This window comes from Dermacentor variabilis, chromosome 1 (genome assembly GCF_050947875.1).
Source record: "Dermacentor variabilis isolate Ectoservices chromosome 1, ASM5094787v1, whole genome shotgun sequence".
Lineage (NCBI taxonomy): Eukaryota > Metazoa > Arthropoda > Arachnida > Ixodida > Ixodidae > Dermacentor > Dermacentor variabilis.
Window position 1 is genome coordinate 245,530,267 of NC_134568.1, and position 24,778 is coordinate 245,555,044.

General features: G+C 46.5%; 1 protein-coding gene across 1 annotated transcript in view; it reads right to left on the reverse strand.

Moving 5' to 3' along the window:
- Positions 1-24,778, reverse strand: part of LOC142560517 (basement membrane-specific heparan sulfate proteoglycan core protein-like) — a 371,032-nt gene that overhangs the window by 141,610 nt on the left and 204,644 nt on the right. Inside the window, exon 7 of the mRNA XM_075672684.1 lies at positions 9,750-10,088. Coding sequence (XP_075528799.1) covers positions 9,750-10,088 — 339 coding nt within the window. The remainder of the gene's footprint in view (positions 1-9,749; positions 10,089-24,778) is intronic.

Sequence of the window (24,778 nt, forward strand, 5' to 3'; positions counted from 1 at the left end):
TAAAGGTACACGATGTCTGTTTCGTTTCTCGTGCTCCTCAAGTCGCGAGCAGGGCACTTCCGGCAGCGTGTTTTCCACGTGCATGACAGATTTTTCACGCGGGATAAACTGTGAAGACCCTGCGTGCGAGAAGTGGCGTGCAGCGACGGGCTGTGTTATGCCGGGGCTTCGCACCGTGTAGACTCAACGCCGCTGTCGCGCTCTACTAGCGTCAGAGAATAACGCCGGCGCCCAACGCTATTCCCGACGCGTTAACGACGACTTCAGCGAAGCCCAGGCGCCAGCCGAAACCCTAATCACGGGGGACTTGCGGAATCACATTTGTGTCTTTGCATATGTGAACGTTCTGGTTCTTCCTCCCTCGTTTTGTTCCCTTTTCTCTTATGGAAATCCGATTTCAGCCTGTCTTACAGCGGCTGATGTCAGCGCCCTGTCACATTCTATCACCCGAGTGACAGCAGGAAACGCAGCCACCTTCGGGGCACGTCGTGGTCGAACTTGTGCTCGCATGAACAAATATCTCTTCCCGACGTCTCCCTCGAGGAGCGTCGCCTGCACTCTGCTTTTTCTCACGTGAGCAAGGGCCAAAGAGAGCCCCGAATGTGCCTGTTGTTGGGTTTATTAGTCAAATATTTGGAAAAGCGGCTTGCTCAGGCACAGTCTTTAGGATGATACTTTGGATGAGAGTGGCAATGCCCTCAACGGGACGTATTATTCATTGGCTCTGACTGCAAGTTCAGTTCGGCGTCAGCATTACAGTACAATTAAAGGAGCGCAAAGAAGTACACGGACAAGACTAATCAACAAAAGCGCTCGTGTTCGCGTCCTTTTCTGCGCTTTTTAAATATTACTATATGCCATGAACCAACTAGCCGAGCAGCGAACCTTGTTAAGGGGTAAGCAATAAAAGGCCAATATGCTCAATGCCCCTCGCCACATCTAAACAACCGCTTCCTGCAACAAGACTCTCTTATATATGAAAGAAGAAGAAAAGGAGAGAATTAGAAACCCTCGCCACGGGCCACTGGAATGCGTGCATTCGCGCAAATCACTCCAGAGCCTCCGTCGCTAAAGCGCAGACTTAGTTGAGCGAGCTGTTACCGGAACAACAAGCCACTGTCGATCTGCGACACGCAATCGAGGTTGGACCCAATTACGAGAAGCACAACACGCGAGGCCAATTAGCAGGACATTAGGGACGTTTCCGGCGAACCGGACAGTCTGCCTCTTCAGCGTCCTCGTGGCTCCCTCTTCTGTTTCTTTCCTCCGTTTGTCTCTCGGACCACTCCTCGAACCCTGCAGTGAAGAACACGCAGCAGGGCCGCGTGCTTCTGCCGAGTACGGAACCGATTCCGAGCTCTTGTTCGTTTCCGTGCCCGGCGCGCGCCCGGCGCGTAGCAATGCGTGATGGACGACAGCGTGATCTCTTCGGCGCGCCGCTTCTCTCCTGACGCGTAGCAGCAGCCAGCGCCGCCGAGGGAAGCGCGTGCTTTTCCGCATGGCACGCCTGTCAGACTGCCGAGAACGAAACAGGAAACGTGCGCTTACGGCTGCGCCACGCGTGAATGAGCGCATGCTTTCCGCCTGACGCCCGCCGATGTTTGTCGTACCGTAAAGAAGGAACACAAGCAAAGAAAAAAGTGCTCCGAGGCGCGTTTTGTCGAATCCGCGTTGGGAGACGGAGCGAAATGAAATACACGCGAGTGGAAAAGTGCTCCGGTATGAGTTGCTGCTACTGCTGCTGCGGACGAACCGCCGCGCTCGGATGAATGCTTGTTGTCGGCTCGCATGCGCGTGCCAGACCTGTATAGTAAACACGATGCTTTCGGGTTTTAGAAGTGACGCGCCTCTCTTTCTTTTTCTCTCTTAAAGTATAAGGCATTATCGAAAGGTGATTCGAGTACATGTTTTCTTTCTTTCTTTCTTTTTTTTTTATTGAGGAACAGGGACTGAGTGATACAGCAAAGATATGTTTATATGTCTAGCGCGAAACACAATAAGATACTTGCATAATGCTGACACCACTGTGCTGCTGTCAAGCGACGCTGGTTTTCTGCCGCCATTGTGCGGGACAGGCACCGCCACTGCTTAGTAGCCGGTCACCGGCCGCGACGTGTTCATCTACGTTTTGTGCTGTTTTTCTAGTGTTTTTGCACTGAAATTCGACATGCCGACATACTGCAAGCAGTACGACTACGTGTGTAGTTCCGGCCGAAGGTATACATAAGTACACGATTTTCAATATACTGCGTTCAATATACCGGCTTCACCTGTGAACTGGGCCGCTCCGTGGCGGTGCCGACCGTTCGTCCGTATTTCATAATGATTGTAATAGTTAAGTGCAGTAACTTTTATTCACCAACAGACATGTACACATTACAAAAAAAGAAAGTCACCGATACACATACAATCACTTTTTCACTATTGTAATTGATTACAGTTAGCAGTTAATACCTCACGGAAGTAATTTAACAATTAGTTAAAGTAATTGATTACTTCAAGATTACTTTGCTGGTTACTTTATTAACATTGCACAAACACAGTAAGTAAAACGAGCTGGCTTGTCCCTTTCAATGCATCCTCTGCGCTTCACACGTTTACTTTCTCTAACATTTGCTTTTCAAAATTTTCTTCGGTAATCTTCCCTCGTTTTTTTTTCTTATTTTCTTTTTCTCCTGTTTCTTTCTTTTTTTTGTGAAGATACCTGCAGCGACATTGAAAGATCTCTTGATGTGCGTGCTGGAGAGAAAGGCCTGTGTTGGAACGTACCAACACCTTGCGCATCAGATTGTGGTTACTCAAGGCAGCGGTGCTCGGGTCTGTGTCCTCTATGAATCGCAGCGCTTCATTCTCGCTGGGGCGAGGGGAAGGCGTTCGCGACAGGGCCAGTGAAAAGCTGAAATATCGTCCATAGGCGATTTCCTCATATAAATAGCCATCGATATCGAGCCATAGGAGCGCAGTTTCAATTACCGGCCAACATCTGGTGAACTTCCTCCCGACGCTCTTCACTCGTTAGCCATTTGACTAAATGTAATGAACGCCAGCAACCATTCACATTCCATGAAAGGTGACAATATATGTAATGTAATTGAATATAAAGCTTCAGGTTATTTAGCCCAAAAATTACTGTTCATGTGTTGCAATCGTAAAAATAGGTCTATATGAGTCACATATGCATCCCACAGATGGAAACATGTGCCTTTAACGGCCAAGAAGTTGTCGGTATCAGATGTCACAGACTGCACTAAGCCATGATGAAGAACTGAGCAGCAGACCTTACGACCTATGCAGGCCGATTAAAAACGCTTCCAGGAGAAACAGAAATTTATTATATAAGGAAAAAGCTGAGAGGTCGGACTTCCACGAGAGGTGAAAATCGGCAAGCCTGCCATGTTCAGGTGATCGAGGCGCAGTTGCAGAGAGAGAGAGAGGAAAGGAGAAAGGCAAGGAGGTTAACCAGATGGGAAGATCCGGTTTGCAACCCTAAGCTGGGGAGAGAGTGGAGTGGGAGGTAAAATGATAGCAAAGTAGAGGTAAAGTACGCTGATTGTGGGAAGGAGGTAGCCGACATACACGTTTACATTCCTTTTGACACTGTAGTTCTTGTCTAATTTAAGTGCTCAAAGGTGTATCGCCTGTTTAAGCTTGTTTCGTCAAAAATGTAACTGATTACATGTAACTGGCCATTATGAAAAGTAATTGAATTACACTGAGCGACAGCGAGTAAAAAAGTAATTGTTAAATTACAAAATGACCAGAAAACGTAACTTGATTACACGTAATTCATTACATGTATTCGTTACGTGCAAGTCAGTTCCCCAGGTACTCGATATATTTCAAAAAATATGTGCGGCACACACCATGGCTAGTTATTCATTTTTTGCGACCATGAATTACAGCGCCGTCGTGTTAATGAGCTGTATCACTCGCCTAAAGCCGCGTATGCGACAGCAGTCACGTTTCTAGACCCGCGCTATGAGATACTGGGCAACGGTGGCTACGGAAAGCTGAGCCATTATAGTGTACCCGAATGCTCTACAGCGTTTGCTAAACCACACTTGGGCCACGCGGGGTTGCTACACCAGCGAACAAATGTCGCAACATGCAACGCCTCTCAGTTTGCGCCCTGATTTTTTTTTACTGTTCGCTTTGATGGAATACGGAATGATGCAGGACGCGACAAAAGCTGTAACTCCTGCTGTCAAGGGCTCTCCTCATCGTCGCTGTCGCTTTGTATATAGTAGTGAACGACGTGTTCGGAGAGCAAACGCAGGAGCCTTTACCAAGATATTACACCTCCGCCATTGCGGGGAACAAAGATTGTGTTTTTATGGTCATGTTATGTGGCGAACGCGCCACGTTATGAGACCACAGAAAAGTCCTCGAGACTTGTGGCAGACCGCGCGTGAACCACCAGCTTCCTACGCGCGCCCGGCGCTCGCCCGCGCGTCTTTCCTTCACGATGGTGTCGACAGCCCACTGCGCCCACAGGGTTGTCGGTATTACGCAAAAGGTCTAGCACATAGGAGGGAATTAAGATGATGGCCTACTTAGTTCCACTTACTACTTCTATGTGCTACTACAGTCTTAGTTCAGTTATGTCTAAATGCTTTTTTTGTAATTTGAATGACTGGTGGCGAATAACTGGAATAGGTAATGGCGACTTCGTTTTAGGGTATCTTTTGAACGTGATAAACTCCCCTCGGTCAAATGAGAGTAAAATGTACATGAAGAGCGCAGTTTAAAACAGTGACAGAGGGCACTGTTCCTCGTAGAGTTTATACGATTTTGCGCCGAGTGTTATTTATACATGCAAGAAACAGCCGTAGAGGCTCCCAGAAGCAAAGGCCGGAAAATGCAATCAGCACCTCGCCCATTATATAGGTCATTGTTGCAAGTAAAAAGTTCAAGTTTAATATCGGGGCAGGTGTCTTCCCGTGCGCTGTCATTACATTCGAAGGCATGGTATCCTATTTTTGCTCGCCACTCGCAGTGTGCGACGTCGGATGGAGCGCATATAGTGGCGATCGATAGCAGGAGGAACGCTGGAAGTGCCAATTTAGTAATCAAGCACAAGTGGGGCCGAAATTAATATTGAAGTCCCGAAGGCGATACTGCAACTCATTAAGCATTTACGAGCGTCATCTGGTGAAAGTGCTTATAACTCTAAGCTCTTAAACGGGGACGTATGTCTCTCCACTACGTCTGCTCATGCATTCTCTGATTAATTATGTCGTTAACCCGGGACAAGAAAAAATAATAATAACAAGAACAATAAAGAAAAAGTGAATCCGCGTCATTCTTTTTTTTTTAAGTTTCAATCGTCTTCATCTTTTTTTTTTTCGTTCTTCCACGCACGGAAATGAAAGTATGAATTGCTGAAAGTAACAAAGGAAACAGCGGAAGTGACTGCAAAGGCGGCGGGCACACTGCGATTTTCTTGCCCTGCCGGCAAGTCCGCAGTGGCGCCTCCGGCACATGTGTCTCGTGAGGAGATTAGCACGCTAGACTCCGGCCGTTAATCCACAAGACGCACTGAGCACAGTACGGCGCTGAAGGAACGTGCCTAGCATGCGTGAACCGGATCAGTGATTACGAAGGAGCGCGCTCACCGTGCACTGACCACGCCCACGTTGAGTTGAAGTCGTTCCACACGTGCCCGGCGTTCGCAGTTCCCGCGTGTGCTGGTTGTTTAGTAAACACAATGCGGCCGTTTTACACACGCGGCCTAGGTGTAGACAATCCGCGTGTGGAACGCACATTATTCCTCCTGCTTTGAATGGTAAGCCAGGAATAGCGATACTTCGGTATATGCTTGACGTGAAAGCGCACATTCTTTACTGCGTATTCTGTTCTTCGCTCTTTCCTCCATGGGCGCACATTGTGTCCATTTGGAAATGGAACTTTAGCGACTTGAGTTATTACTAAGAAAACTAGGCTGGACTTCATCACTGGTGCTCTCGAAGGAATTCAACGGGTCCCGTTAAAGAGTATATGCGTTGCCAGTGCGAGAAAAGACGCCGGAGAAACTCAAAGTTAAGGGCACTGTCGCAATGGGCAACATGTCGGCCAACAACGCCATCACGGTGGCTCTGTCTCGCTGAAGCAACTAGAATTGCTAAAATGTGCATTCTTTCAGTGTTTCTAACAAGTGTTGTTCCTTAGGCGTAACAGGGTCCCTGACAGCATGCTACTCCGGGATAACGTTGACCATTCACGCTGCCCAGTGCAACCACGCCTTGAAACACGGTGAGCCTTCCAGGCAGAGGAGGCGCACTATTGCCCGCGTCTATCAGCGATATTAGTGAATTCACAATCGATGCCAGGCGAAACATAGAAAACTACGATTACAATTGTTGACTGCGTATGTTTTCATACCCGTGTCTGCGTTCGCGCTTAATTCCATACCAAACGACATTTCCACTCATGTGAGGAACGTACCCACGAAGCTAAAGAAAAGAGAAAAAAAAATGGAAAAGACAATAAATTAAAGAAAAGAGGTAACAACAGATCAATGCATATTAAAGCGACCTCAAACGTGCAAATACAGGAACTTTCTATAAATGACTTCGTGACTCCTGTACAAAATGCATGTATTGTATAAAAAGTGAAATTTTGAGAATGCAGTTGGTACGCAATTGGTCAAGTTGGTGTCAACAAATAGCGCTGCGAACTGGAAGATTGAAGTACTTCCAGAGAATGGTGTGAGCCCATCATCAAACCATGGCCGGGAAATGCGAGAATATTTCTAATTCATAAGTTTAACTGCGTCTTGGTTCTGACAAGACACAGTAAGTGTTATTCTCACCAATGTAAATGATTTTACGCCACTCTTGCTACCTTACTGCTGTGATTTAATCTGTTAGCGTCGTGTTACGTTCCCTTTGTAAGTGTCGTTTCATGTACGGCTACTAGCTGTAGCAATTTGGAGCGCGATTTGTAACCACTTTCCCATGAGCGTGGTCCCTACTCCGCTCCCTGCATACGTTTTGCAATGCTCAGCACTGCAAAACGTGTGGTTGCGAACCTGTTTTAGAAGAGTGCGTCATTCTAGGTCGTAGTCATAATCAGCTTACAAGGGAAACCATTGAAGCAAAAGCTATCATAGGTCTTGGCCATGCATGTGTAAGCTCACCTTCATTATCGTTATCAAGCAATGAATTGGCGTATCTCAGACTGCCGCCACAGGCTGTCTAAACATGCTTTTTTTCCACGGTTCCTTTTGGTTTTGTTGCTTGGTTTTGTGTTGTTGTCTCTTCATGTCACACGGTTCGCTGTGTGTATAAGTAGCCTTCTGAGTCACGAAATAAACCATCAGTTGGAAGTTAGCGCTCACTCTGTTCCCCGTTCCATTTCATTAGCCCTTCCACTTTCCTTTTTTGCTCGTTCTGAGCTGCGCCACAAGCCTAAAAAATAATGGCATACCAACTCGCCCAAACTGCCACCCTTTTGAGCTGCTCCACTCTGTGCCACTCTAGGATTTCCAGCTGACACTCGGTCATTACCATTTGTTGCTTTTGCACCCTGCAAATTTCCGATTGTCCCTCAGAATATTGTTTTTGTTTTTAATTCTAGGGTTTTACGTGCCAAAACCACGATTTGATTATGATACACCCCGTAGTGGGGGACTTCGTATTACTTTTGACCAGCTGGGGTTCTTTAACGTGCCTCCAATGCACGGTACACGGGCGTTTTGCATTTTGCCCCCATAAAAATGCGGGCGTGCCGGTGACAGGATTTGATCCCACTACTTTGTGTGTAGCAGCGCAACGCCAAACCACTAAGCAACCATGGCGGGTTTTCAGAATTCATCTTTATTCAATTAAATGTATCGGTAGTGTTCTAATTGAATTGAACTTGAATATATATTAGCACTCTATGAAGTAGTGTTTTTCAAACTTTTCCAGTACATGACCCCTTTTGTCACTACCATGACCATCCCAGCCTCACCTCAATAAGTCTTTTGAAAATTTACATTTTTATGCAACGGCAGACGCACTTATATTCTAATTTATTTAAGAGGCATTAACTACAGCAGAGATAGCTACAAAAAGTACTTGTTAATATTGCTTTAACAAGGGTTCTATGAACCGTTGCTTCAAGCGAGCCGCGCAATCGCGGAATCGAATGTGTGGCCACGCTTGCCGCCGCGCACACGGGCCTTAGACCGTCAGCGCGAGCAAGGAGAGTGCGCCGAAAAACCGCCATCGGACGCTGTCATCAAAGCCATGCTGCGGCAAATAATCGACGCCCTGCAGCTGGTTCTGTCTGATTTAAACACGCTGATAGCGCTAACAGCGGCAAAAATTACGAAAGCTATAGACAGTCTCCTAGCTACACTGCAGTAATCTCTACCTGTGCCCGCGAAGATGACTGTGCTGTGCTATGAAGTGTGCACGTAGGCGTTGCACAGAAACAGTATGTTGTGCAGCTTTCATCATCCTGTTCATCATACCACCACCCACCTTCTTCATATCCTATCTCTCTTACTCTCCCAAAGCTCTCCCCAGCGTGAAGTAGCAGGCTAGAGGCACTTTACTCAGGCCGACCTCTACACTTTTCTACCATTAAAAACTATCTCTCTCTTGATTTCACAATACCAGCTGAACCAAATTTCTACAGTTTCGGCGAGACAAAACAGGCTGTGGTTCGGAGGCCATGTTCTGTGCAGTTTATTTTCTTCATTTTTGTTGTGGCGACCAAAGGTTTAGATCGTCTTTCATCTGGCCGTCTTGCCGTCCATCTTGTGCCCAAAACTAAAATTACGTTCTGCATAATAAACATATATTAGTTACTCTCAAAGAAAACGACGTTGACATTGAAATATGGTCCCCGAGACTGAAAATTCATATTTGTTCTAGCAAACCGAATGTACACAGTTGCACCCTCTATGACGCCCAGAAGGAGGCTCATGACCGATTTGGTGGTCATGACCCGCAGTTTGTGAAACACTGCGACAGACGGTAACAAAAAGGGGGAACAGAATAGGCAACTGCGCTAAGGTTCGTTTACTTGCATCTTGAAACTGTAAAAGCGCACAAAGGCGAAAACGAAAAGAGTAGACAGAACGAGCCATCTCCTGAAGCATCTTTTGGAGTAATCGAAAAACAAAGTGCAAGCTCCCAGAACAATAAAACTTGAGACATACTTCTCTCATTTTGTTCATATCGCTGTCGCATTTTGTGCACTTCTTTCTTGCTTATATGAACGAAAGCGCTCGATAACACGTGTACCGAAAGTAAATATGCATCAGAAAATTGCCTTAGTGCACAGAATTTTCTTGTAAGCTAACTTCCAAAAATTTTGGACCAAACACACTGTGTTGCAGGACATTTCCGCAAAAGAAATATTGAAAGAAAGGTTGAAATATTGTGGCACTGAACTCAATAGGACCGAGACACAGTAGAAACGAGAGCGTCCTACGCTAAATGACAAAATAAATATGACAAGCCGGTGCATATTGCGGCAGTTAAGGCTAATCAAGCGTCGTTGTGGCTGCCGTCTCGCGCATGCGGCATTTCGTACGTGTCTATTGGTCAGATCATCGTCTCATAAATATAGAAAATTCGCAAACAATTTACAATCTAGCGTGCATATATGCTCCGCGCCTGCTCATTAGGGGACCTATTGCATTTGAGATGCAGCGTGCATACAGTGCCCGCCTGCCTTTTAGTTTTGTCACCATCGCAGCCAGTCCGCGACCAGTGTAGACTGCTGGAAATGAGGCGAGTAGCAGTGAGACTCACCAGCCTGCACGACGTGGAAGGTGCAGGGCTCTCGCTGGTCCCCCATCGAGTTGCTGGCCGAACAAAGCAGCGTGCCGAAGTCACTCTGAAACTGCGGTGTGTACTCGAGCACAGAGACAACGGTGGGCGAGTCTCCGTCAAGCACGGGCGTGCCTTCCGGGTCCGACTCGGGCCCCAGCACCACGAAGTCGGTGAGCTCGGTGCGCCGCGTGCTGCTGCTGAAGCTCCAGCGGAAGCGCACCGCCTTAGGCGACGCGGCCACGCGGCACGTGACTCGCACGGGCTCGTGGCGAGATGCCGAGTACACGATGGGGGCCCCTTCCACGCATGTCGGAGCGTCTGCGCGAAATGGGGAAGAACAAGGGCGATGATGCGTTCAATGATCGCTAGCAACAGACTGTCGATTCTTGGTAAACTGCACCTACGCATAGCGCCATATTTTGAACAGGTGAACGAGAACGAACTATCACGAGATTGTTCGCAAGTAAGTGACAGGTGTAGCAAGGCGTTTCCCTACGAGTGATGCAAGATGTGTATGCAATACCGGCATACTACGTGCCATGGTGTACATGTACTGGGCACTGATGTGACAAATATTGAAATGGACAGCATCACAGAGACGTGACGTTTGAAGTAAAAAAAAACAATTGTGGAGCAGGAAACTTGACACATACTCCTATTCCCAGTGTAGGAAACTCAGGGGCAGTGTAAGCCTCAGGGATGTTGTGATCGACGTTAAAGACAAGTTCCACGATGAAATGTTTCCGGGCCCCTTACTCATACTTTACGTAAAGATTTAAACTAAATTTTCATAGGCGGTACAAGGAACTTGAAACGAATGCTGAAGCAACACACTTGTCATGCAGCGACAAGCAGCGTATCTGACCGAAACAATCGCTCAACACGCACTCCATTTTCTTGACATGAGATCAACAAGGAGAAAGTACGTATGATAGTCATTGAGCGCAATGTAGTGTAGCACATTTATTTATTTATTTATTTATTTATTTATTTATTTATTTATTTACTTATTTATTTATTTATTCGATAGTTTGCACTGTGCCACGCCTTCGTCTGTAGAACGATTGCGCATATTTTGAGCAGCCGGGTGGCCAACCTGCCTCCCATCTACGCATGCTGCCTGTTACGCCGACTGAAGCATAAATAAGTAGCTTATGTAGCTCCTATTACTTTTCATAGCAACCAGCGCTTTCATAAGAAACCATAACGTCTGCAGGCTAAGTTGCAATTTTTTAAAAATTTTGTGGTCTCTGTCCTTCTGTGTCATTATCATACCCGACCCGCGGACAACCAGACAGGAGTCCATCGTCAAAAGCTCAACCGCAGGCAGAGTTACCACGAAACACAACTTTGAGGGCAGATATTCGCCAGAAAAAAAGAATAAAAAATTGAGGGACATACTATGGCGAACACATGTAACAAGCGAAAACAGTTAGTGTACACATTCGGCGCCGTAGACGGGTTAGTACGGCTATGATTGAATAAACGTGCGCTGATTTTTGCAAAATATGTCAAAGTGTTGTGCCGTGAATGTGTCACTGCGACGCAAACTGCTAACCGTAAGCTTTTGCGCCGTATAATCTAGGCATTGGTGCAATCAATAAAAACCAGTTGAAGTTAGCTGTCTGTCCTCTATACGTCATTTCTTATTCTTCTTTGTCCTTTCTTGCTCCTAATTATGTTTCAGCCTTGCGAGATGTCCAAACTAGCCCAGTTGACTTCACTGACTATGATACGTTGCAAGGAGAGAGGGCAACCTTCAGTCGTGGTCTCCTCCACGCCAGCAATGTGCAGCATTTCTCCTCATTGCGTTATACGAATTAAGAGATGCGGTCAACCGTCAGCAGCCGAGTTCACGAGCTTTGTCTTCTTAAGTTCTCTTTGCATCTGTCGACCGCTTTCGCTAATATGTCCGTTATAACGATTCTATGGTATCTGCTGTTACGAACAGTTCAAGCGTGGGAGCTTCGTGACAATGGGCCCAGGGGCCGAATTCACAAAGCTTTGCCTTCCTAAGTGCTGTTTGCCATTGGGCGGCTGCCTTTAGATACAGGTCCGACAACGCGACCGGCTGACACCTACTTCTACGAGCACCGTTAGCATAAGAAAAAATTTGTAACTATGGGCCCAGGACCGGTATAATTTAGCAATTCCTTTCGCTCGATTCTATTCCTTTTTATCATCCTCTGCTCACGACCGGTCGGCTCCTGGTGGCACCATAGGTGGTGCCCCGCTGAGACAGCTTACGAAGTTGACTACCTGTGTGTCACGTGATAACCTCTGCGAGGTCATGACAAAAGTGCTAGAATATTCTGAAAGTTCTTGTTCATTACGTTGGCTAGTTTTAACGCCCGTTACTGGTGCTACAGCCGCTACTGAGATCCCGTGCTCAGACGTAGAACACCCGTCGCGAATCCCATAATACGACTGCTTACATTCAGCTGAACATATTAAGTTTTTTTTATTTTTATTTTTAGCGAAAGCAAATAACTTCACCGGCGACGGATATTACGAAATCCACAGGACCCTTAAGAGTAATCGCCATGAAAACAAGGGCGCGAAAAGCAAAGGACAGCCAATAATCTCGAAAAAGAAATACCTAAGCCCAGCCTAGCGATTACGCCATGTACCCTGATTTAACTGGCGTTGGGTTTGTTGCAGGAGCCATATTCATCGATCTAACAAAAGAATTTGACACTCTAGATCATTCTATTTTTCTGTATAAGCTCGAATCTTTCGGTATTACTGGCGCACCTTTAAATCTTTTTCGTAGCTACTTGTCTAACAGGCCTCGAGTAGTGTATCTTAATGGCCAATTCTCTTCTACTAAAGTAATTAACTATGGCGTTCCCCAAGGCTCTATACTAGGTCCATTGTTGTTCTTATTATTTATAAATGATCTACCTGATGTACTTACCACTTGTAACTGTTTGTTATATGCTGGTGACACGACCATTTACTCATCACATAAATCACTTACCGTGCTTCAAGACACACTTAACACTGATATTAGCAATGTGTATTCCTGGTGCACAGATAATCAACTTCAAATAAATCCTTTAAAAACAACGTTTATACTATTTCATAACCCACAAACAGCGATTTCTTCGTCCATAACTGTCTCGCTAAATACTTATTTTATACCGACATCCAATACTGTTAAATTCCTGGGTGTTACTGTCGACAAACACTTTGAGTTCAATAGCCATGCCAACTCGCTAATAAAAAAGGTTTCATTTGGCATCCGCATTATCATTAAAACAAGTACAATCTTCCAACCTAATGTTATTATATCGTTGTATCATGCTTATACTAATAGTAATTTATCATACTGTTTATCTTTATGGGGTAATACATATGCCATTCATCTCAAGCCACTTGAACGTCTTCAAAATCAGGCAATAAAATTAATGACTTTTAGCTCATTCCGTTGCCATTGTTTACCTATCTATCAACATCTTAACGTTTTACCCATTCAGCAGCTGTTCTATCACAAGTTGCCACTCATTACATTTCGTCTCTTTCATCGTGAAATATCATTAGACAGACTTCCTTTCCATAACCTCACGAACAAAAATAATACTAGGTTTTCAGAACGCAATAATCTTTTATTACCTTAAATCAGATCTAACTATGGAACATTTACACTTCGTTTCTATGGTATTTCACTTTGGAATCGCCTCCCTGTTAATATTAAGTCATATTGTGTTTTTAAACACAATATGAAAAGAATACTGTTGGCAGAACCATCTTTTCATTTCTCATAAATACATTTTCATAATTATTACATTTTCTTTACATTACCTTTAATATTGTATCGTTAGGCTTCGTATTTCTGTAAAACACTTTGTATTTTTCTGTGTTAGTAATATGCAGAAGAGCCAAATTTTTTGTTACACATTACTAGATATTCCTGCTTATGATTATTTATTGTGATATTACTGTATAATGCTGTTTTTAATACATATCTAATTGTTTTCTATTTATTATAACTTGTTCCCTACGAATTGTATTTATTGACGCTTTTTTTTCGTTTCTTTTGTTTTGTTTGTTTGTTAGCCCTCTACTTGCTGCTCTAACACTCTTATGTACCCACTAATGATAGGAGGTCCCCCGGGCAGTTTCTTACTCTGGGATCTCCTGATGCTGTACATAATATAGAAGCCCGTTTCTTGCACAGTCGATTCGTTCACAATGTCATGTTCTCATTGTACCAAAATAATTAAATATAATAGCGCAATTTTGCAAAGAAATACATGACACACGATGCCTAGATAACGTCAGTGTGGTTTTTTTATTCATTAGCCTGCCAGAATATGCGTTTTGGCAAGACATTAATAAGAAGAATAAGGGGAACCTTGGGCTTCAGCTTTTTGTCAGTCACAACCACACGAAGCCAACAGACAATGAAATCAAGGAAAGGTTAGGAAAAATTGACTTCTATATTAACTGAAATGTAGAAATCATGCGGTGAATGAAAGTGAAATTGCAGGAAAAGACAGCTCGCCGCCGATGCTCTACCATTGAAGTTCAGCTGCGGCTGTCTCCCGTTCGCTTATGTTGGGTAATTATGTATACTTGCTACATGCATGTATGTGTATGTTTGAGCTGGGAGTGCTAGCTAGGGCCAGTCAGCGGGCATGGCGGTGGATGTGGCATATGCTTTCAACCACAGGCGTCACGCAGCACGTGACCTTAGGAGCAGGCAACTGCTCAATGAGCTCTCGTATGCAACCTCATGGCATAAAGTCTGCAAATGTCGGGACCCTCCCTCGCTGTGCAATGAATGAGAAAAATGAAAGCAACCGCGGGGCTAGATTTTTTGTTAAATGTTTAGTGTGTTTTTATCACACTGCGCCACATACAAATCGTGTCATATGTTGAGTTCAGTTTAATGTGTTTCTTTTTCTTTTAACCGGAACGTGCATCTATATATGAGATATTTCTATGAAATATGTGCAGGCTGAGCAATAATTACCAGCACTCCTGCGTTCTAGGAGCCTTAACACTGTTTCTAGATAGTGCTTGCATATTCTAAACATCAGCGCCCGTATTCCCTAAAAAAAATGTTTGAGCTATAACTGTTCGCAAGAGCAGATACCATCAAATCGTGATGTTGGATAAAATATTCACGGAGGCATCCGGCCAAGTGCGAACAACGCATATGAAAGGAAAGCTTAGGGAATTGTGTATGAATTCGGTGACAACACTTTCCTTGTCAATACCTGCTAAGTGCCAGGTATTACGCAGCATCAGACACGATGCCAGTTTAGGAACGCCCAGACGCGAATGCAAGAAAGTACACGAAAAGACAGGCCGCCATACAGAAAAAAAGAAAAACGTGCATGTTTCCTTCATTATGAAAATGAAGTAGTCTAGCTTAAAATGGAACCACTTCTCAATGATAACACGCACACACGAGTATAGGATATTGTAGGGTACACTTGCGGATGGGAGGGGGGGGGGGGGAGAGCACACGACTGAGGCTGAGCAGGACAAAAACAGTTTTTCGGTGGGCATTCTCTCGTTCAGGCAGTTCGGACCTCTAATTTCTGAGCCTCCTGGCCGTGCACACGGCCTTAGCCAGCGGACGCCGAAATATCCGCGCGCATTAAAAGCTTTGTTCGAAACAGAAATCTGGATTTTCGGCTACATTTACGTCCCGGCAACAAAGACGTTAACGTGCATACGAGATCTGTGGCTTGCACATTTCGGATTTCCTATGGTCTCGCTAGGAAGCTCTATTTAGGGTCCAAGTGTAGCACACCTTGTGAGTTCACAACTGGCTTTGTTTATACCTTATTTGCCAAAATGTTCAGAGCCGACGAATTTGTAATGACTCGGCAAGCAGTCTCGGGTCACTTTCAAGTCGTGCATAAAACAGACCGTGCAGAGACACACGCACACTTTTCTGGTACTCGTGGAATATTTAAAGCGTACGCTAGTCCCTACACTCAGTTCATTTAGTGCTGCCGAACCACCGAGACAGAGAGAGAAAAAAAGGGAAGAATAGACAGGGACGTTAGCCAGCGTAAGTACCGGCTGGCTACCCTGTGCTGGAGAAAGGCGTAAAGGGAATATAAAGTGATAGAAGAAACAAATAAAAAAATAAAGTAAGAAAATTTACACAATAAAGCGATGCTACGTGTTACCCCTTTCAAAGGTGGTCGCACAGTTCACAAGCCCTTAGGAACTTGAGCAGAGCGCTTAAGGCCTGTAGTACCGAAACCCGTCTGGACCAGTGTCCTAGAGCGAGCGAGAGACGCAAATAAGAGAAAGGCAGGGAGGTTAACCAGAGTTAAAGCCTCTGGTTTGCTACCCTGCACTAGGGGAAGGGACAGGGGAAGTAAAGACGGAAAGAAGAGCGGGGACAAAGAGAAAGGCGTGAAAAAAAAAGGACGGGATCATTATAGTCTAATAGGCCACTGCCAAGTAAAAATATCAACAAAGCCTTGACCGAATTTCGATGCGACAAGAGATCATGTGGGTATTCCAAGACTGTTTGTTCTGAAAGTGGCCTATGGTCAAGGTGTGCCAACACGGCCGCTAGCGACAGCCGGTGCGCGCTGAATCGAGGACAGTGGCAAAGTACGTGTTCTGCAGTCTCCTCGCCGCCGCAGTGACTGCAAGCCGCGCTCTCGTCCATACCGACTCGGAAGGCAAAAGATCTTGTGAAAGTGACATCGAGCCACAGCCGGCAAAGTACTCTTGTCTCGAGTCGAGAGAGTCCAGATGGGGTCGAAGTCGAAGGGACGGGTCCAGTCGGTGCAGACGTGTGTGATTCAAGCTTGTTGTGTTCCATAAAGATCTTATGGCTTCATTTGCAAGCACACGAATTTTCCTCTATCAAGGGGCTTTCATCCAGTTTTTCGAGTGCTGTCGCGAGTAGTTTTCTTACCGCACTTTAAAGGGGACACCACAGAGACAGTGCTTGATCGTCTCCTCGCAGCCACAGTTGTCGCAAGAAGGGCTGTCGGCCATTCCGAAGCGCAAGGAATAGGCGTTCGTGAATCCCACGCCGAGTCACAGGCAGCACAAAAGTGTTGCCACCGCTCGTGGTATCCCTGGTGGAAGACTGAGTTGCAGATGTGAATGCAATCTGTGGAGAGGTGCGTTGGTGAATTCACTCGTGTTCTAAAGAGTCTGCGTAAGCTCACGTGCGAGGGAGCGAAGCCTTGTGGCTGCATTTATTCTCGACAATGGTGCGCACCGTCGAGAATAGCGCACCGTCGTGGGCCGATCGGGCAGCATCATCCGCACTGTGATTTCCAGGAATTCCGCAGTGACCCCCTATCCACTGGTAGATAATGTTGTGCCCCTTGTCAATTGCTTGATGGGGAAGTAGTCGGATGTCTGGGATTGACTGCACGTTAGGCCTGTAGTTGAAAGGGGACAGCAGACACTAGAGAGCTGACTTCGAGTCACAAAAGATGAACCGTGAATGTGGCAATTTGTGACCAATAAACTCCAGAGCAGCACGAATAGCCTCGAGTTTTGCAGCCGTCGATGATGTAATGTGAGACGTCCTGAACTGGACGATAATAGATTTCGCGGGAATTACCACTGGTCCAGCCGAAATTTTGGAGGAGACATAACCGTCCGAGTAAATGTGGATGCGTTCTCTGTGCTTCTCATCTAGGAATCAAATTTCGGTTTGTTTGAGGGCGAAAGATGACATCTCCGCTTTCTTTTTTTTTTCCTTTTTTTTGATGCCGTGAATGCCAAGCAGAGCTTGGAGTGGGTGCAGGCACCACAGCGGTAAAGATGGTTGTGCTGCACACAAAGTTCGATGGTTGGTTGCGACAATCCTGCTGAACAATGAACGAGGCCGAGCGGCAGGAAGGGAGGCGAGATGATGCGATGGAAGTCGGGCGAAGTGCCTGATGTGCATCCCCAAAGCGTCGACTTGGATGTATGTATTGATGGGGTGGTCATGCACGACGGCTATTGTTGCTGCCGTGGATGCACAGCTGGGAAGGCAAAGACATATTCGCTGTGCTTGAGTTTGCACAGACTGGAGGGCACGGAGGTTGCTCTTGCCGGCCCCACCCAGTATAGGTAAGCTATAGCGTAGGAGACCCAGGAGCAATGCGTTATAGAATTGGAGCAGCACTCTCACAGACGCGCCGCATGACTTTCGAGTGAGAAATCTGAGGACATGGGTTATCACGGCTAGCTCCTTGTTCAGGTAGGAGACATGAGGACTCCAGGATAAGTCTCGATTTCTTTCTCGCGTCTTCTTGTTGTTGGTTGGCTGTCCATTAGTTGTTATGCTTGTGTGCGTAACAGTGGAGTCTGTGACCTTCTTTTTTCCTCCTCCTCTTTCAGTTCCCTATCCCGCTTCCCCAGTGCAGGGTAGCCTACCGGGCTCAGCCTGGTTAACCTCTCTGCTTTTCTCTTATGACTTCTCTCTCTCTCTCTCTCTCTCTTCACTTCGTACGGTCTCATTCTTTGCGCGTGAAAGCGACCACCGAGCATTTGTCGGAGGACACCTCCAGACCTCGTGCTCGCAGATAACCTGATTTTAGTTGGCCACTTTTTGGAGTCTGCCGCGTACCTGGGGACGCGTCACTTCTGATTACCAAATGCATATATCGTCTGTGTAGATCGACACATAGACGGACTGCGGAAGGGAATGAACAAGGTCGATGAGCACGAGGTTAAATAGAGTGGGGCTCAAGGCTCCATCTTGTGGTACGCCACGGTATGCATTCTGTTGTGATGTCACAACATCATCTGTTTGCACAAAGAATGACCTGTCCTTGAAGTAGCTGAATGTGCATCAAAAAACAACGCCACCTTGGCCGACATCGCCCAAGACGTCCAGGATGGCTCGATGAGTTATGTTGTAGTAAGCGCCTTTAACGTCCGGGAGCATTGCCGCTGAAAATCTTCTTAGGCTTTTTTCGTGCTCAAAAGACGAGACAAGATCTATGACGTTGTCTATAGAAGAGCGTCCGCGTCGGAAGTCTGCCATAGCGTTAGGGTATATCTCGCAACGTTCTGGCTACACAAACACGCATACCGAATGAAGCTCCAAAACACGCTCGAGCAGAAATAGCAGGCTAGGCTGTACCGTAAGATGCCATTGAAAGATTTGGGTTGAAAATTCGGTCCAAACTTCGAACAAAGCAAAACATTGCTTTCTCACCGGACTTATGCTGATTTTACAGTTGAATAGGAAATAAACGCTTGCTCACTTAAAGTAAAGCAAGGACAGTGGTTCTTTTCTTGTACACGTGGGACTCACTAAAAATAAACCTAAGGTCGGCAATGTACACTTCTTTAGCCTTAGACAAGGGGTCGAACTGTGTACGCCAACGACAAGACCGGCTGCACTGATAACAAAGTACGACTTGCGGTCCATTCGATAGAGTATCGCTCCAAAGAATACTTAAGCGCTCAACTTTTCGCGATACCGCAACAAAATAGGACTGATTTATCACAGCCGCATCAAAACATTTAAAGGCAGGAGAAGGAGATTGGACACACTGCTGGCGGTTCCTGCTGGGGCTGTTCTTCCATAACATATGACAATTTTATCAGTGCATCGCTCACAGTCTCTTTTTTTTTTCTTCGGAAGTCTGTCTTTGGGCACAATAAATATATGGTTACAAATACACAAACAGAATTGGTTCATGCAGGTAGTTCATTAGGAAGGTTTAGATCTCGTGTTCTATGTCGGGAGGGCCTCCTGTAGGCGAAGGCTTGTCGCTCGTATGTGTCGAAGATGACCTTGGTAAAGCGTGACCCGCCGTGGTTGCTCAGTGGCTATGGTGTTAGGCTGCTGAGCACGAGGTCGCGGGATCGAATCCTGACCATGGCGGCCGCATTTCGATGGGGGCGAAATGCGAAAACACCCGTGTACTTAGATTTAGGTGCACGTTAAAGAACCCCAGGTGGTCAAAATTTCCGGAGTCCTCCACTACGGCGTGCCTCATAATCAGAAAGTGGTTTTGGCACGTAAAACTCCATAAAAAAAGCGTGGGGCAATTCTACAGCAAACGCATTACATTCACGTTTTAAATAGTGATGTCGTAGAACGGACTGGAATAAGCAAAGAGGCGACGCCAAAAGGCGGTCACAGCCAGCGTAAGTGCAACCGCGACACAAAGTATCCGCAAACGCCACCTCCTCTCAGCGAGTAAGCCTGTCAGGGAGGTTTTCTACGCTTGCATTTCACGTGATTAAGCTCTGCGCAGAACTGCGCGGATACCGCTTTTTTTTTTTTAAGTGTGTCCACCAGAGATGCGACCGGTGCGCAATCAGCTCGGCCAGAAACGACAAAGAAGCTAGTAGACGGCTCTGTCACGGTCGGTTCAAATAACTTCGTGGAGTACAACGAGGGCAGCGTCCTGCCATCCGCTGACGGCAGAAGCGTTCTACGCACGCGCACTAGCGTTCCGGCTGAGCAGTTATGTACAAGTTAGGATACTGTCACATTGTTGTGGCGTTTAAGGAAAAGACACAGTTAACTCTTTATTGAGAAAACTAGTCCCCCTCCCCCCCCCAAAAAAAAGGAAATAAAAACACTCGGAGCACAATGATGCGGCGAGCACGATCGTCGTTCGTCAAAATTTAATTTCTACGGGTCAAGTGCACCACCTATTCCTACATCACTCATCGTGTATTATAGCATAATGGATGGTTCTCCTGTACGTTCCAGAACGTACACCGCTATTTCCTTCATGTACGCGATCTATTAGAAAACATTCCTTCGCTGTAAGATCGGCGACAACAGTCGAGAAAGTTCGAATACATGAACTTTGCGATAAGCGATAACTTTGCAACCGTGGTTAGCCAATGAAATGCGGTCACTCGAAAAAGATACAATGTAGGGGTCTCGTTACACTGGTCGGAGCGGAGCGGACAATAAACCCAGAGCTAAAGCGCTCTATATTCAGCGTGCCCTAAGCGCTAAGATTTATCGGAGCGTTTAGGGGTTCGCTGCATACAGAAAATTTAATCTGAGCGTTTACTGTTCGGCTCCACTTAGACCAGTGCATCCTAACAACTCGCAGGCAGCTGCTCAGCCGTACGCTAGAGCGCGTGCCCACACTTATACCGTGAGCTGAAGGCAGAATGCTACCCTCACTCCAAAGTCGATTGAGCGGAGCGTGACAAGGTGCCCGCTTCTTTTCTTTTTTTCCACCGAAGCTGTTTACCTGACGGACATGTATGAATGAGCCGTGTGCGTGGTTTCGGAAGGGGTTGGGGGTATCTGGGCTGGCTAATGTCCGTAAAGTGAACAAGAAAGATGGCGGTGCTGTGTGGTCTCGTAGGGCAGGTATCTGGGCCGGCTAACATCCGTAAAGTGAGCAAAAAAAGATAACGAACGATAGTACGGCGCAGAAGAAAGAAAGGACACGTGATTTCAACGCGCGCCGCACCTGCGCAGTGGGGGAGTGCACCCGCACTGGCCGCGGTTGCTGCCAGCTGCGTCTGCTGTCGTCTGCCCTCAATTCAACGGCGTGGCAGTTGTGGCGGAAAAACACGGGGGTGTGCGCTGCGGTAGCCGCCGCGGTGTGTAAGAACCGGATTGTGCATTGCAGAGGTAGACCATTGTAACAGTGGCAACTCCAACAAAAATGGGAAGATCACGCATTGTGCGCACGGCCGAATAACGAGCCGAGTACAAGGAGAGGCGTCGACAGCAGAAACGCCACTATGACCAACGACAACGTGGCCTTGCGAAAGTGGAGAATGCGACCAGCGACTTTGCCTCCAAAGAACGTCAGTGAGAGCAGGTGCGAGAGTCTAATTGTCGGCGTCGAGCGCAAGCTACCGCTGAAGATCGTGCACTGAAGGCCGCTCGTAAGCGTCAAGCTAAAGGCTAAACACCATGAGCGCGATATTGTGCGCGACAGCGACGAGCGACGGCTTCGAACGACGTCGCTTGAACAGATCGCTCGGTCTTCTCGCGCGATCGCTCGGTTCTGCAAATCTAGAATTTGTCGCTCGTCGCCCGGAAGTGCTATGAGCGACTAGCCAATAGCGCGAAGCCGGAACTGGATGTACATAACTCAAGTACTTCCGATTGTCGCACGGAACGAGCAAACGATTGAATTTTTACATATGCAAAGATAAGAACCTACTGGAAGATCTTCAGAAATATTTTACGCTGCTTTGTACAGTAAAACACATCAACTTAAGTTAATAAAGCACGCGTCACGCTAGCTTCGGCGCCTATATTGCTGCCCTCATACCGACAACACTGGGGAGACGTCGCTCGAAGTCATCGCTCGCATGCATGGGGTACGTACGTCTTGTAGGCGACGAGCGAACGCGACAGCCATCTCCATCGTGTCGCTTGTCGCTGTCGCGCGCGAGATCGCTTGCATGGGGTTTATACTTAAGTCGTTCGAGTCTGAGTACAAGCGGCAGAAGCAGCTTCGCTGTCTAATCCGCCACCGTATAAATGGTTCCGCCCGATTTTTTTTTTTTGCAACGTGAAAGCTTTTTGGCCAGTGCCCTGCACTATGCTTGCGCAAACATATTGCAAGAGACTGGTTAGGAATTTCACTTTACGGCAGGACCAAGAACGACAGAAAATAGTACGCAAACACTTGAAGTCAGTACTAGGGAAGCGGAATATACACTTTGCTGATAATGTAGCTTGCAGGTCAAGCAATCGATAGTCATTGGGGAACTTTCTTTAACTGAGTTTATCAAGAGAAATGCAACTGAAGTGACAATGTGGACCCTGGACGGGAATACACATGTGCTCTCCGTAGCGTCTTCAATCCTGCTCCCACCAACACACCCTCGCGAGTTCGAAGTGCCGTTTAGTACGCAAACTCGCCACAAACTCACATAAAGGCACTAGAGCGCGGTCGACGCGCACACTTAAGTTACAGCACGGTATTTCAGGCTGCCTCTCCTTGCAACTGTTATTCTTGAGTCGGCCCGTCTGCTGAGTGCTGTGCGGTGAAACCATCGCTGGTTGATCGCTGATTGCAGATTATTTAACCCCATACCCACCGAATGAGCGCCAGCTGAATCCTCTTGTACCTCCAATGGGTGCAGAAGCTGTGCCGGAGGTCGAACGATGGTGCCACTGGGCAAAACGCGTCCGTGACGGTTCGGAAAGATTTCAGTGATGCGGTCGATTTTCCGGCTTTGTCGCAGATGAAAGTGATCTTGTAGTAGCACTAATTCCTTAACTTAAAAATTGCTGCAGATTGTTGTCAGTTATTTTCAACGAACGTATTCAAGCTTCGTAGTTCTGAAAGCACCTGACCGTCTTCGTTACGGTTTAAACGAAGGTGAAAGTCGCGAAACGCTTCTCTCTGAATCTGGCCGCAGCAGTAAGTAGTGAAAATGCTTGATCTCTTCAGTGCTGAACGGCCCCTGGAGCTTCTGCACTCTAGGTTTTCAATTATGTACAAGCCATTCCACTCAGGCTGTCACCCGAAGCAGTAGGTTTAAACTGTTCAAGCGTTCGATAACAACGATCGGCGGAGATGCCTGCGCGATAAAGTGGTTGCTCACCAGCTTCGCTGACCTCATTTGTTCATGGGCTCTCTCATCAGTAATAACTGTCGACGCTAGACGCTAGATTGCTGGTGCATGAGCAAACACGCTGGTCCTTTCTACCATATTTCGCAGCCTTTGAGCGCAGACAGGGTAGACTCGCTGGTGAGCCAATCAGCTGGGTTCTCACTTCAATCGCCTGACTCCATTTTTTTTCTTGAATTTCCAGAACGCAATTGGCAACGACAGGTTTCCACTAAACAGCTGATCCAATGGCCCAATGTAGGGTGTTTGGATCTGGACTGCTGGTACCCCATACAAAAATGCTTCCTTACTTTCTTTAGAACTTTTATCAACTTCCTATCAACTTTAGTAACATCATATTGACTTTTACTTTTTAGTAACGTTTGTCAAAAGAAAGTTGGTTGCTTCTTTTCTAACTTCAGTATGTAAAAAGAAAGTTACTAGAAAGTTAAGACACACTATTTTAACTTTTTAGAAACACCATTCAATAGGAAGTCAATAAAAATAATTATGTTCTTAAAGTACATAACCCAAGTTACAAAACATGCATGAATATTATTAAATAAGGTTATAATTATTCAGTGAACATGGCTGGTGCAAGACAGTCTTGCTTCATGCACAGGTGTAAATTTCCTCAATTTTCAATCAACTTTCTAGTAACACTGGTTACTAGAAAGTTGTTAAAAATGATTTAGTGAGAAATGAACAGATAACATAATCTCAACTATAGATGAATGTGCAAAGACTGGCTGCGTTAAAAAAAAAATGCTTTTTTGCACAGTAACTGTTTTCCTAATTTTTAGTCAACTTCCTAGTAACAGATGATAGTAGAATGTTCATAGAAAAAAAGTGCTTCTAATACCGGACGCTAAGAGGAAATATGGTCGCACCAATTCAACATGAGGGCACGTATTCTCGAGAACACAACAGCTAGCGCCATGGGAAGCGTGCATATGAGCGGTGATCATGAATTCGTGCTCAGTAGGTGTCAAAGAAGTCCGTAGGCCATGCGCCATTGCAAGCAGACGGAGCTGCACGGACGGCGCGCTGATCGGCTCGTGTTCGCCAACCAAAGCGGGAGACACACGGTCCGATTCGGTGTCCGACCCGGCGTCCGACGCGCCGAAACGGCAGCCCGAATCGAGGTGTTTTGCCGTGCCGAAGCGCCGGATCGGACGACTGGCGAGATCGGGAGCCGCGACGCGAGGGCATTTCGCGGGCAGATATCACACACCGACCGTATCAGCGAGGCCGCTCGCTTCGCTTGCACGTTTGCCCTTCGCAACGACTGCGTCGAGTAAACCAATTGTAGTTAATTACGACCGACCTAATGTGTACAGTGTTAATTGTTTTGGCAAAAATAAGCACTCTTCGACGAGCTCGGGCTGGATCGCAAGCGCCGTCGGCCGCAGCGTCCGCCTAGCTATGCCTACCGGCCCTATCGCTGGCTTTAGTGGAGCCGTCAGTGGACAACGCGCCGTCGTGAAGTGTTCTGTCACTGGCAGGGGGAT